The 13268-nt window shown below is 58.4% G+C and overlaps 2 protein-coding genes across 5 annotated transcripts; both read left to right on the forward strand.

Annotated features, from left to right (window-relative positions):
• Positions 1–6: 6 nt before the first annotated feature.
• E2F4 (E2F transcription factor 4) lies at positions 7–6646 on the forward strand. 3 transcript variants are annotated; one of them, XM_065925513.1, is made up of 10 exons: positions 7–241; positions 663–772; positions 906–1067; positions 1395–1438; positions 2159–2220; positions 2438–2735; positions 3299–3424; positions 5326–5373; positions 5588–5632; positions 5722–6646. In XM_065925513.1, exons 1-10 carry the CDS (start codon positions 107–109, stop codon positions 5835–5837), a joined length of 1146 nt encoding a protein of 381 aa, XP_065781585.1. In that variant the 5' UTR covers positions 7–106; the 3' UTR covers positions 5838–6646. The 3 variants fall into 3 exon arrangements, with proteins under 3 accessions (XP_065781585.1, XP_065781583.1, XP_065781584.1); XM_065925511.1 differs by having other exon boundaries at positions 8–241; positions 3209–3424; XM_065925512.1 differs by having other exon boundaries at positions 13–241; positions 3230–3424.
• Positions 6647–6822: 176 nt separating this feature from the next.
• ELMO3 (engulfment and cell motility 3) lies at positions 6823–12334 on the forward strand. 2 transcript variants are annotated; one of them, XM_065920521.1, is made up of 20 exons: positions 6823–7111; positions 7258–7298; positions 7400–7472; positions 7666–7716; positions 7903–8072; positions 8158–8257; positions 8360–8511; positions 8593–8671; positions 8799–8849; positions 8935–9057; positions 9148–9279; positions 9386–9487; positions 9601–9709; positions 9818–9954; positions 10055–10218; positions 10318–10430; positions 10522–10626; positions 10728–10810; positions 10884–10970; positions 11064–12334. In XM_065920521.1, exons 1-20 carry the CDS (start codon positions 7034–7036, stop codon positions 11274–11276), a joined length of 2163 nt encoding a protein of 720 aa, XP_065776593.1. In that variant the 5' UTR covers positions 6823–7033; the 3' UTR covers positions 11277–12334. The 2 variants fall into 2 exon arrangements, with proteins under 2 accessions (XP_065776593.1, XP_065776594.1); XM_065920522.1 differs by lacking the exon at positions 10884–10970 and having other exon boundaries at positions 11080–11212.
• The last annotated feature ends 934 nt before the right edge of the window (positions 12335–13268 follow it).

The raw sequence follows: 13268 nt of genomic DNA on the forward strand, positions 1-13268 counted from the left end.
AGTAGCGAGGCTGGCGCCGGCGGCCGGGAGGCCAGGAACGGAAGCGGAAGTGGCGGCGGCGCCGGCCTGGCCTGGCCTGGCTGAGGGGAGGCGGCGGGCGGGCGCGATGGCGGAGGCTGGGCCACAGGCGCCGCCGCCCCCAGGCACCCCAAGCCGGCACGAGAAAAGCTTGGGACTTCTCACTACCAAGTTCGTGTCGCTTCTGCAGGAAGCCAAGGACGGCGTGCTTGACCTCAAGCTGGTGCGGCCCGGGCTAAGGGGCGACAGGGGGTATGGTGGATCAGGCCTGAGCCGGTAGAGGGAACCCCCGGGGCGGCCCAGCTGAGCCCTCAGAGCAGGCCGCCATACATGTGCTTCTCACAAGCGGGAGGCCGGGAGCTGTTTCATTCATTCAGCTGAGGCTATTCATCGGATGTCAGCTTTGTGCCAGGCTTGGGGCTGCGGGTGCTAGTCCTCGTGGCCCTCCCCAGCAGGTGTGGGGAGAAGAGAATCGGAACATCAGCTCAGGCTTCGTCAGGCCTCTTCCCACCCCACAGTCCTGAGCTGCTGTAGTGCCTGGGGAGGAGGGCTAGAATTCAGGCCACCCCCCTTTTCAGACTGCTCCAGACCGAGTCCCCCCCAAGAGTGGGACTGAGCATTCTCCATTCTCTTTTCCCTGCCAGGCAGCTGACACCCTAGCTGTGCGCCAGAAGCGGCGGATATATGACATTACTAACGTGCTGGAAGGTATCGGGCTGATTGAGAAAAAGTCCAAGAATAGCATCCAGTGGAAGTGAGTGGGGGCACCGGGGAGGGCAATGGGATCTACTGCCCAGAAGTGTCAGGGGTGGAGGGTGGCAGAGAGGACGGGGCCGTGGGACCCAGAGTGCCAGGCAGCCCCTCTCAGCTCTCCTTCCTGGACTTAGGGGTGTGGGGCCTGGCTGCAACACCCGGGAGATTGCGGACAAGCTAATTGAGCTCAAGGCAGAGATCGAGGAGCTGCAGCAGCGGGAGCAAGAACTAGACCAGCACAAGGTGTGGGTGCAGCAGAGCATCCGGAACGTCACAGAGGACGTGCAGAACAGCTGATATCCTCCTGTCGGCGGTCCTGGCTCCCGGGGAGTGGGCGATGGGCCCTCTAGTCCAGCTGGGTTTGCTCTGTGGCCCCCTAGTCCCTGTCCCGCTTGGGAGGATGATCCTCCAGCTCCTGGCCAGGTTTCAGCCTCGGGTTACCTCCTCAGAGCCTTTTCCCCCACAGTCTTGGCCTGTGATCCCTCCCCCATGTAGACCCCAGGCCTCAGGGCTTTTCTTTGTGAGCATGTATGTCAGACCTTTGGTGCAAAGCTGGGTCTTCGCTATGGTCAGTCATCTGTCACCATAGGCAGGGTATCAGCCGTTCTCCTTAACCCCCACACCTTGGCCTACGTGACTCATGAGGACATCTGCAGATGCTTTGCTGGTGAGCAGAGCCTGGGTAGGGGGAGATGGGGGTGGGACTGGGCTGAACCACAGCCCTGAGCAGTGGACTTGGTGCTTGAGAGATTTCCATCTCTTAAGAGGGTTCCTGGGGCCTACTCAAAGAAGAACCAGACAGGGTAAGTCCTGGATTTGAGGGTCTCTGGGACCCTGTGGAGGCTAACCATGCTGAGAGGGTACAGGAAGCCTGGACTGGGTCCCTGGGTTAGCCCCCACCTGCATTGCCCCCTAGGTTTGGCTTCTCAGGTGTGACAGAAGCATACGCGGAGAGAAAGTGTGTGTGCCTGTTCGTGTGTACTTGTGTGCAGGGGTCAGTGGTGCCCACTTCCAACCTGTAGGTTAGTTGCACTAGGTACAGGAACTCTTCCTTGTCCATCTTGCATTTCCCAGGCTGGTTCTGGGGAAGAGCTGTTGGCCTAGAATATCTTTGCCTAGGGAACAGCCCCATCAATCGAGTGAGGTGCCCTTGGCCACTAATCTTTTGCTCCACGTGTCTGAACCCAGATTTTCTGGTTACTGACCTCTGGGTTCTTAGGAGGAGAAAAGCTTTAGTTCTCTCCCCCAGCCTCGATAGGGAGTGAGTGAAGCCTACTGTCTGGCCCCTCTGGGACTATGACCTCCTTCCTTGCTCTGAGGGATAGGCACGCCATTCCCAGTTCAAATTGAGCCCATGGGCCTTGATCCATCCTCTTTGTCATCCTAGGAGATACCCTCCTTGCCATCCGGGCCCCATCGGGCACCAGCCTGGAGGTGCCCATCCCAGAGGTGGGTGCTCAGCCCAGCCGGGTGGGGTGGATTGAGGGCGGGTGCTGGCTGTGGAGCCCGATAAGTCCCGGGTGGGGCAGGTAAGGGGAGGCCTAGGGTTTGAAGTTATCTAGGAGAATGGGCAGCCCAGGGTGGGAGAGGACACTGGCCCTGGCCCAGGGTCAGGCAGGAGCCAAACCTGCTTCCAATTCCACCTGTCCTCCACCCCTACCTCCAGGGCCTCAATGGGCAGAAGAAGTACCAGATTCACCTGAAGAGCGTAAGCGGCCCCATTGAGGTACTTCTGGTGAACAAGGAGGCATGGAGCTCACCGCCCGTGGCGGTGCCTGTGCCACCACCCGAAGACCTGCTCCAGAGCCCGCCTGCTGTCTCTACCCCTCCGCTTCTGCCCAAGCCTGCCCTGGCCCAGCCCCAGGATGCCTCACGCCCGTGTAGTCCCCAGGCGACCACCCCCAACCCTGTCCCCAGTAGCACCGAGGCCCAGGGGGTGGCTGGTCCAGCAGCTGAGATCCCAGGTGAGGCACAAGGGGTATGTGGTAATGAGGGACTTCAGGGGCCCAAGAAGCAATATTTTTGTGTGACGAGATAAAATACTCAGAGTTGGAGAGACCCTGTAGGGGTTATCTTACCCACCCACCCTCACCCCACTGGCCTCTCTCTGCTGGTGCAGCCAATGAGCCCTTTTTAACAGGGACATTCTAACTGTGTGAAGGGGCATTAGTGGTGGCAGTTTTCTACCAGGTCTGCCTGTGTCTCACTTGCCCTGGCACCCCTCTTGAAGTGTGGTTGCAGCAGTCATATCCGCGAGTTTCCCTCCCATAGGCTTCATGCCCCATCTCCTTCAGTGACTCATTTTCACATTACCTTTCTGAGAGTGGTGAGCATGCCTAAGTCTCCTTGGGCCAAGGAACCAGGGCTGTAGTCATCCTGGCTGTGGATTCTAGCATGGCCAGCTTCAATATCCTGCTTCCTGTCCCTGAGTGACCAGGTTTGGGGGATGTGGTTGCAGCGAGTGGAGGCCATGGAACCGAGAGCAAGGACAGTGGTGAACTCAGCTCCCTCCCTCTGGGCCTGGCAGCTCTGGACACCCGGCCACTGCAGTCCTCTGCCCTGTTGGACAGCAGCAGCAGCAGCAGCAACAGCAGTTCATCTGGACCCAACCCTTCTACCTCCTTTGAGCCCATCAAGGCAGACCCCACAGGTGGTGAGTACTTGTACCCTTGGGGGCAGGGAGAACCCAGCCTCAGAAAGACCTAGTTCAATAGAATCAAGCCTGGAACCAAACTCTCCTATCTCCTTTGTCAGAACTGGCCAGCCCCCTGCCATCAGCTAGAGCTCTGCCAGCCAAGGCGAGGAGCCTGGCCTCTGGCTTGGTGCTGGTGCCCCTTTGCCCCCTTTCCTGGTCCTCCCTCAAACCTTGCCTGCCACCCCTTGGACTCAGGTCTCAGGACGGCATGAGCGCTCTCCTAGGGAATGGGCTGTGGTATGGCTCTCAGGCCCCAAAGTGGGGCAGTGTCTTAGGAGAGACAGTGTCATCTGTCTGCTGTCTCCTCGTCATCCTGTGACTTGAGTGTTTGCTTTTTCCAGGACTCATTCTCTCGGCCCTCAAGCACTGCTAAGTCTTTCGTTAAATGACACTTCATCCCCTGTGTCCCCCTCTCTCGCCTTCCCCTACTCTTGTGTTTAGACTCCTTGAAAAAGTCATCTCCATTATATTCCATATTCTGGTCCCCTGGTCAAGCTTCAGGTTGCAGCAGTCAGGACCCCAGCCCTAGCTCCTCCGCCGCATTCCATACTAGTGTTGCTCTTGATCGATCACCCAGCCCTGCCCAGCCAGCTTCAGCGGGTTTCTCGGTGATTTGCTCTGGTCCTCTCTTGCTTTGTATTGATGCTCTGTTCCCTCTTTCGCATCCATAATGTCAGCTTTTGGCTCTTCTCTGTTAATTGATTTCTCCTTCTGACCTCTCCTTGGCATTTTTTTACCTCTGGCTTCCCAGATCTCTGGCCCATGGCACACTTGTGGAGGGCCCCAGTTCTGGGTAGGTGAATCCCACCCTTCGTCTTTCCTAGGTCTTTTGCCTGAACCTTACCTCTTGTGTCCATGTGCCTTCTGCATATCCAATGGGCACTTCATTTCTATATCTCCTCAACTGAAACTTTTTTTTCACGTCTGTGCGTACCCGACCATTGACCCGAGTCACCCAGAGCTGACACCCTGGTGTCACTCAAGCTCTCTCCTTCTCCTGCTCCCCATCCCATATCAGCTAAATGAATTCTCTCCCAGATGTTCCCCATGGATGGCCTCATGTATCCTAACACTCAGGATCACTGCCACCACCTCTGTCCTAAGTTCTTCAACATTGTCGTCTTTACCCTGACTGATTCTGAAACACCCTGACTGGCTTTTCTCTGTTTACAAAAATTCTTTTAACAGCTCCCTAAGGTACACTGGGTAAAACCAGAGCCCCTAAACCTGGCATATGAAATCCCTGCTGACCGGGCTCCAACATTTCTTCCCTGTTTCCCACATGTGTCCTGGTTAGACCTTTGTAGAAGCGTCATCACCCTGTAGCACTATTCCCTATTTAAGAGTGCCTCCCCTGCCAAGTGACTTGGCCTGGGGTGTGGTCTCAGCCTGACACAAGTAGGTGCTTAGCTAGGGCAGGGATGGACAGGACATCCTTTCATCACGCAGGGCATCCTCCATCAGACAGGGTATGCGCTCTGAACCTAGAGATGAAAGGGGAGTGTGTTGTCCTTCTGCTGAACCGCTGTTAGAAGCACCGTACCAATAACAGTGGGCCTTTGGCACAGAGTAATTCAGAGCTGACACCCTGGTGTCACTCAAGCTCTCTCCTGCTCCCCACCCCATATCAGCTACATGAATTCTCTCCCAGATATTCCCCATGGATGGCCTCATGTATCCTAACACTCAGGATCACTGCCACCACCTCTGCTGACAGTGCCAGCTTGGCCTGGTGTGGGGCCTACATCTCAGCTGTATGGCACCCCCTGGGTGGGTGGCATAGGATCTGGAGAAGCAAGGGCTAGAGTGGAACTGCGATGGACCTCTGTGCCCTTGATCATGGTTTTCTTGTCTTTCAGTTTTGGAGCTCCCCAAAGAGCTGTCAGAAATCTTTGATCCCACTCGAGGTAGGGCTGTGTTCCTCCCTGGGGCTGGGATAAGGGGCACAGCTCATTGGGTCTTAGAGCTGTTTTTTTGCCCTTCTGAGGACCTTATGGTTGTGCCTGTTATCTGGGCAAAGGGTCAGAGTTCCTGGTGGGTGGCTCGGTGGTCCCCTTCATGAACTTTGGTGGGTGGAGAGGGGGGAGCCAGGATGTAACTGAGCTCTCCCTCTGTCCCCAGAATGCATGAGTTCAGAGCTCTTGGAGGAGCTGATGTCCTCAGAAGGTAGGTGGCCCAGCATGGTGGGGGGTGAAGTGTATGTGGGTAGAGTTTGGGTGGCCGTGGGTGGGGCCTCAGCTTGTTGTTTTCTGCAGTGTTTGCACCCCTCCTCCGCCTTTCTCCGCCCCCTGGAGACCATGATTACATCTACAACCTGGACGAGAGTGAAGGTGTCTGTGACCTCTTTGATGTGCCTGTTCTCAACCTCTGACTGACAGGAGCATACCCTTTGTGGCTGGGACACAGACTGTCTGACCTAGGGGCTGCCTGGGGACCTATCCCCACTCCCCCACAGCTTAAGAGCCTCAGACTTCTGGCTTCCCCAGCCTTCCCTCACTGCACAGTTCTGGCCCCAAGTCCTGCTCCTGCAAGTCCACCTGTTCTGTGCTGGGAGAGCCAGGGAAAGGAGCATAGCCCCCTCCACCATGGAGCCAAAGTGTTTGCCTCTTCTTTTGGGGGGCCTTACCCTACCTGGTATCCTCCTCGAGCCCTCCCAGAGTTCAGGTTCAGCTGCCACCCAGTGGCACAGAACCAAGGACCCTCCATCAACCTCACAGGGCCACTTGTCCATTCCCATTGCCCTGTACCTTCCAGGCCTTCCCCCTTCCAGGAGGAAGTCTGGGGTGGGGATGGGCACATGCCAGCATCACCCCTGGCCTCCTTAACGTCTCCCTATGCCTGATCACACACCTCCTCCTGGACTTCTCATGTGCCCCCTCTTCTGCTGGGCCCTTGGCCCTGAGGACCTGTTGACATGGGGGTGCTAACAGGAAGGAATGGAGATTTCTAGCTAAGAATCTGGGCTGCTGAGTCCCTAAGGATTGGCCCAGCCTCCCTCTGCCCCATAGCCCCCCTCTTGTTTATTCATTTACCCTCATTTAGAGCCATTTGCAGAGATTTAGAAAGATTTGCAGTAACGGATGGATTCCTATATAAAGATTATTTTTATACTTTTTGCAACAAAAGGAAATTGTAATATTTGTACAGTATCCAAGTAAATAAAGATCGTGCCTAAGGCTATATTTGATCTGGTTCTTTCAGGGCCCTTCCCTGGGATTGTGCTGGGTTGGTAGTAGAACTGGGCGGGTCAACTCTTGGAAAAGGAGGTGTGGCTGTGCTGACAGCCCGCCCTCCGCACCCCCACCTGCCGCACCTTGGGGCGGGGCGGGGCCTCCTTGGTGGGGCGGGGCGGGGCAGGCGCTCTCCTACCCTCCGGACTCCAACCCGGAACTGGCCTTGGATCCCGCTCCCTAGGGAAGGCCGCGGCACCTTGTCGCGAGTGGGAGCCTGAGCCACGGGAGCCAAGCCTCAGACTGAGGAACGCCTTCGTTCTCAGGGGCCCCAGGCCAGGTGTGCTCTCAGCGGAGGTGGCACATCTGGAAAGTATAAGGCCCCCACAACTAGACCATGGCGCCCCCGCGGAATGTGGTGAAGATCGCCGTCCAGATGCGTGACGCCATCCCGCAGCTCATCCAGCTGGACCAGGTCACCAGGCCTGGCTGTCCTCCATCCACCCCACCACCTACCTCCGGGTCGCCCCCTTCCCCTCGAATAGTCCACCCCGCCCCTCCCCAGGCTCCTCCGCAACCTCTTCCCACTCCCATCCCGTGAGTTGACTCTTCCACTTTTAGGCAAAACCCCTGGCTGCTGTACTGAAGGAGGTGTGCGACGCGTGAGTGCGGGTCCGCGCGGGGCGCGAGGAGTAGGGGATGGGGCGGGGCAGGTGGGAGAGGGCGCCCCCTGCCCGCCTCACGGAGCCTCTGCTGCCTGCAGGTGGAGCTTGCCTCACTCTGAGCGCTATGCCCTGCAGTTTGCGGATGGGCACCGGAGATACATCACCGAGAACGTGAGTCCCCTCCTCTCCGCCCCACATTCCACCCTGTGATCCCTTCTAACTCTGGCTTCGACTCGCAGTCAGCGTCCCACTCTCTGCAACCTGATCTTTTACTGACTCCCAAATCCTCCCTTCTTGACAGCCTCAACTAGCCAGTCCTCAGGGCCCTTCTTGACTTCTTTCCGTTCTCTGCCATCTTTTCCAGAACCGCATGGAGATCAAGAATGGCAGCATCCTGTGCCTCAGCACGGCCCCAGTAATGCCCCTCCGACCCCGCCTTCCTTCCCTGCCCCTCTGCTGCGCCTCTGTTTTGCACCTGGAGACTGGGGGCCCAGTCCCAGCTCCAGCCCATAAGTGCCCCACCTAGTGGACACCCGCGTCCCCACACCCCAGTTCTCCTTACCTCCTCACCTGTGCTCTGCCCTTGCTCCCATCCCGCCAGGACCGCGAGGCGGAGCGGCTGTTGCGGGGGCTGCAGAGCGAAAGTCGTGAAGGGCGCCGGGAAGCCCTGCGGCACCTCCTCCTGCTGGCCCCGGACCTGACCTTCGCCCGGGAGGTCATCAGCCGTGATGGGCTTCAGAGACTGGGCACCATCATTGAGGATGGGGACGAGTGAGCCCAGGGTTGTGGTGGGCGGGGGACACAGTGGGACCACGGATCCTCGTCTGGCTCTGCTCAGCCTCTGATGTCCCTCCAGCCTAGGAGAAGTGCTGGCCCTCGCACTGAGGGCCTTCTTGGAGCTTATGGAGCACGGCGTGGTGTCCTGGGAGACACTCAGCATCCCCTTTGTTAGGAAGGTGGGTGGACTTTTCTCGGGGAAACAGGTGGGGGTCGTGGAGAGGTGTCAGGGCCTGGCCTTCCACGGTGATGAGGTGGTGACAACCTCTGCTCCGCCAAAGGTGGTGTGCTACGTGAACATGAACCTGATGGATGCCTCTGTGCAGCCCTTGGCCCTGGGCTTGCTGGAGAATGTGACCTTGAGCAGCCCTACCCTGGGCCAGCTGGTCAAGAGTGAGGTGCCACTAGACAGGCTGCTGGTGCACCTACAGGTGTAAGTGTCTGAAGGTGGGGGACTAGGGAGGACAGCAGGATTGGGCCCTGGATGGTCGGCTGAGCCCTCTTTTTGACCCAGGATGAACCAGCAGCTGCAAACCAAGGCCATGGCACTGCTGACAGCTTTGCTACAGGGGGCCACCCCTGCAGAACGTAAGGTGGGCATCCATCCAGTGACTGGATGGGGTGGGCAGAAGCTGGTGGGTGCTGTGCTAAGCAGTGGGCCGAAAAGATGGGCGCTCGTGGTGGGGCTAAATCACTCAAGCCCCCTTCCCACCCAACCAGCACATGTTCGACTACCTGTGGCAGAGAAACCTTCGCCAGTTCATCTACAAGGTAGGAAGGACCAGACCTGGCAGACCCCTCCCCACTCCTCTCCCTGCAAGCCCACACTCACAGCCGTGGACGGGCTGTCCTTCAGAACATCATCCACAGTGCAGCGCCATTGGGCGACGAGATGGCTCACCACCTGTACGTACTGCAGGCCCTAATGCTGGGGCTGCTGGAGCCACGCATGCGGACACCACTGGACCCCTACAGTCAGGTAGGTGCCTTGAGCATGCAGAAGGCTGGGGCTGGCCCGAGTTTGGCCTTGAATTTTCAACTTTGCCACCACTCCCAACAATGACCCCAGGAACAGCGGGAGCAGCTGCAGGCCCTGCGCCAAGCTGCCTTTGAGCCGGAGGGGGAGTCCGTGGGCACCGGGCTGAGCGCTGACCGTCGCCGTTCCCTGTGTGCCCGAGAGTTCCGCAAACTGGGCTTCTCTGTGAGTGACCCCTACCTAGCCCCCTGCCCCCTGCCTCCACCCAGGGCTACTGCTACAGCTCCAGAGGGCTGGGACCTTCCTCAGCTGCCTCTCCTCTTCCCCCCAGAACAGCAACCCTGCACAGGACTTGGAGCGTGTGCCCCCTGGCCTGCTGGCCCTGGACAACATGCTCTACTTCTCCAGACAGGCACCCAGCGCCTACAGCCGGGTCAGTGGTGGGGCGGGGTGGGGTATGGATGAATGGGGTACAGGGCGCCTAGGCGGGGTCTCCTGGGACTTAGTCATGACTCCCCAGCCCATCCTGTGCTCCCGCCTCCTCAGTTTGTGCTAGAGAACAGCAGCCGTGAGGACAAGCATGAGTGCCCCTTTGCGCGGAGCAGCATCCAGCTGACCGTGCTGCTGTGTGATCTGCTCCACGTCGGGGAGCCCTGTGAGTGGCGCTGGGCACAGCGTGTTCGGGAACGGGGGACGGAAGGGCAGAGAGGGCCAGGGGCAGCACACACTATCTCCCTGAGCCCCTCCTGCCCCCCCACTCCAGGTTCCGAAACAGCCCAGGACTTTTCACCCATGTTCTTTGGCCAAGACCAGAGCTTCCATGAGCTCTTCTGTGTGAGCATCCAGCTGCTGAATAAGACCTGGAAGGAGATGCGGGCCACTCAGGAGGACTTCGACAAGGTGCGGAGGGCAGCAGTGGGGAGACCCAGGCCAGGGCAGAGGTGGTTCTGGGGTTGGGACCTGGAACTCAAGCCCTGAGCTCAGCTTGGGATGGCCCCAGGTCATGCAAGTGGTGCGGGAGCAGCTGGCCCGCACGCTGGCCCTGAAGCCCAGCTCTCTGGAGCTCTTCCGAACAAAGGTGAACGCACTCACCTACGGGGAGGTGCTGCGGCTGCGGCAGACGGAGCGGCTGCACCAGGAAGGCACGCTGGCCCCTCCGATTCTGTAAGTCATGGGGGTGGGTCCCAGGCCTGGGCCCCACCTGCCCTGCTGCCTCGTCCAGGCCCGGCTGTCAGCTCAGTGAGCCCCCTCCCCTGCACCCAGGGAGCTTCGGGAGAAGCTGAAGCCAGAGCTCCTGGGCCTGATCCGCCAGCAGCGTCTGCTCCGCCTCTGCGAGGGGACCCTCTTCCACAAGATCAGCAGTCGGCGGCGCCAGGGTCACTGTGTGGGCGGTGGTGGGGCTGGAGGGCGGCTGGGAGGGGCTGGGGAGGCCCTCTCATTGCTCCTCCTCCCCCTTTCCACCCACAGACAAGCTGTGGTTCTGCTGCCTGTCCCCCAACCACAAAGTGCTGCAGTATGGGGATGTGGAGGAGGGAGTAGGCCCGCCGACTCCCGAGAGCCTGCCCGAGCAGCGTGAGGAGGGCGTGGGGGGGGGCAGACACTTGTGTTCCCCTGAGCTGCTCCACCCCGGGCCACCAGGGGTCCCAGTGGTCAACCCAGCCTTTTTCCTGCAGTTCCTGTGGCTGACATCAGGGCACTGCTGACAGGGAAGGACTGCCCCCACGTCCGGGAGAAGGGTTCTGGGAAGCAGAACAAGGTGAGTGCAGTGGGCGCCAGGGCTACTTCCCACTGGCCCCTGCTCAGTGCTCCTGGCTCCCTTGCTTCTCCAGGACATCTGTGAGTTAGCTTTCTCAGTCAGCTATGACCACGGGGAGGAGGAGGCATACCTCAACTTCATTGCCCCATCCAAACGGGAGGTGAGTATCTGGGCAGGCTGAGCAGACGGGCAGGGGGACAGACGGGCAGGGGGAGAGATGGAGAGGACCTCATGGAGCTGCCCCCATCCACAGTTCCACCTGTGGACAGATGGGCTGAGCGCCCTGCTGGGCAATCCCATGGGGAGTGAGCAGACACGGCTGGACTTGGAGCAGCTGCTAACCATGGAGACCAAGCTGCGGCTGCTGGAACTGGAGAATGTGCCCATCCCTGAACAGCCACCCCCTGTTCCCCCGCCCCCCACCAACTTCAACTTCTGCTATGACTGCAGCATTGCTGAACCTTGACAGTGAAGGTGGCCAAGGGCCACAGCTGCTGCCACCGTGGTGGCCACAAAGGGTGGAGGGGGGGAAGCACAGACACCTTGACCAGCAGAGGCTGCGGCAGAAATAAAAGTCTGCTTGGCTCTTAGATGTGTGTCGAGCCAGCTCTGAACCTCGCAGGCTAAGCCTGCCTTCCACCTTGGCTGGCAAGTGAAAGGAGGTGTCAGGCCAGGGCCACAGCTTGGGGCCATGAACCTGGGCAACTCCAGTTATGGGGCTGGTGTTCTGAAGGAGGGTGAAGACCAGCTGGCCCTGTTACCCTTCTCCAGAGTGAGTCTTCAGCCTACCCTCTGCTAGCCCTGCAGAGCAGAATCGGCTGTAGTCTGGGGGCTGCCAGCTGAGAGAGGTCTGGAGCAGCCAGCCAGATGAGGGACAGATAGCAGGGTGGGAAGTATTTCCCCAATTTTAGCAGGGGCCTAGTTTGGGAGCCATATTCGCAGAAGGCTCCGGACAGTTTGAACTTAGCTCTCCACCCTGCCTGACCCTTCCTGTGTCCTCTGCGGGTCCCGAAGTCCTGCTTTCGAGAGACTTGAAGGGAAAGACATGAAGTTGGGCATGCTTTGTGCTGAAGGGCAAACTCAGGGTTCCCGTAGGTGTCCGCCAGGCCAGTGGGAGGATGTAGGCTGATTCCAACAAGGTGGAATTCAGTGCAGGAAGCCTGCGTTCTGATTAAAACTCATCTGCAGCAGCATGGGTGGGGTGGGAGCCACAGATAGACCAGCTGGAGGTGAAGCTCAGAGGCTGTGATCATGGACCCCAAGCCTCTGAGGCAGAGGAGCACACCCACCCGCAGGACCCACAGACAGGCTGGAAGCTGCTGGCCATCACCTCTGATCTCCATGCCTCTCACTACCTCTCCTTCCCAGTGCCTCCTCAAAATATCTTTAAGTGTTAACCATCACCACGTTGCCTAGAAACTGATGGTATGGCACCTCCCTTGAAGAATGTTCCGGGGGAGCACTTGCTTCCCACCCCCTAGCTATGCTTCTTACTTGGGCATCTAGGGCCCCACGTGCCCACTCCTGTATTCAGACTTCCCACCCCACTTAGAATAGTCCCTGTTGAGTTCAAAGTGAAAATATATCACCCAGATGCAGTTATATCTCCTGATACCTTCAATTCTTTTTGAATGTCTCCAGTCCCTTGTTCAGGCCACCATCATCTTAGCAAGAACCTCCTGACTTCCTGCTTCCTGTCTTGCCCTCCAGTCTTCTCAATACCACCTACTCCAACTGCTTTCTCAAACAGGAAACTGACCTGATTACACACACACATCACCCCCTCCTGTTTCTCCCATGTCTCCCTGTTGTCCGTGGATAATGGTCATGGTACCGTGACTGAACAGAACTGAGCTGGGATGCAGACATGCCGTGGTTTACCCCTTTCAACAGAGTGCCCGTAGCTTACAGAGCTCTCGATGCTTGATTCAAGCTGGCATCCTCCCTGCTCACTTTGGGGGCTGGGAACCCCCTACCCCACCCAGCGCCAACTCTGGCCTGCCCACGTGCACCTCCCCAGGCCCTTCTGCCTGTTTGTCCCCTTTCCTCCCTCTTCTTTCACTGACTTGATTTCTTTCACTTTCTTTGACTTTCTAGGCTAAGCTCATTGCTCCCTTGGGCTCCCAGTCCCAGGAGCTTCTTTCTGTTTTGGAAGGTTGGACCTCTAATGACCTTTCCTACCCAGAGATGCTCTCTCTCTTGTGTCTTATGTGTGAGTACTGAAAAACCCCATTGACTCAGCCATCCTTAATCACTATGCTCCTGAGATCTTCACATGGACATGGCTTTGCTGTGGGACATGTGCCAGAGCTCATGCTGGGGAGAAGCCTCTGGCATCTCCCACCATGTGGGGAAGAAGCTAGGACCTGCTCGGGGCACCTGTTGGGCCAGGTGTGAGAAAGAAGCTGTCTGTCCCTCTGGCATTTCCTACAAATTGTCCCTGGGCTGGGCTGGGCTG

Source organism: Muntiacus reevesi, chromosome 2 (assembly GCF_963930625.1).
Source record: "Muntiacus reevesi chromosome 2, mMunRee1.1, whole genome shotgun sequence".
In the NCBI taxonomy this organism is placed as follows: domain Eukaryota; kingdom Metazoa; phylum Chordata; class Mammalia; order Artiodactyla; family Cervidae; genus Muntiacus; species Muntiacus reevesi.

Bases quoted from the DNA above. Each gene is read 5' to 3' on its own strand.
- E2F4 (XM_065925511.1), top strand. From the start codon at position 107: ATGGCGGAGGCTGGGCCACAGGCGCCGCCGCCCCCAGGCACCCCAAGC. The intron at 1,068-1,394 runs ATATCCTCCTGT...TAACCCCCACAC, and splicing joins GAGGACGTGCAGAACAGCTG to CTTGGCCTACGTGACTCATG. The intron at 2,221-2,437 runs GTGGGTGCTCAG...CCCTACCTCCAG, and splicing joins TGGAGGTGCCCATCCCAGAG to GGCCTCAATGGGCAGAAGAA.
- ELMO3 (XM_065920521.1), top strand. From the start codon at position 7,034: ATGGCGCCCCCGCGGAATGTGGTGAAGATCGCCGTCCAGATGCGTGAC. The intron at 10,811-10,883 runs GTGAGTGCAGTG...TTGCTTCTCCAG, and splicing joins GTTCTGGGAAGCAGAACAAG to GACATCTGTGAGTTAGCTTT. The intron at 10,971-11,063 runs GTGAGTATCTGG...CCCCATCCACAG, and splicing joins TTGCCCCATCCAAACGGGAG to TTCCACCTGTGGACAGATGG.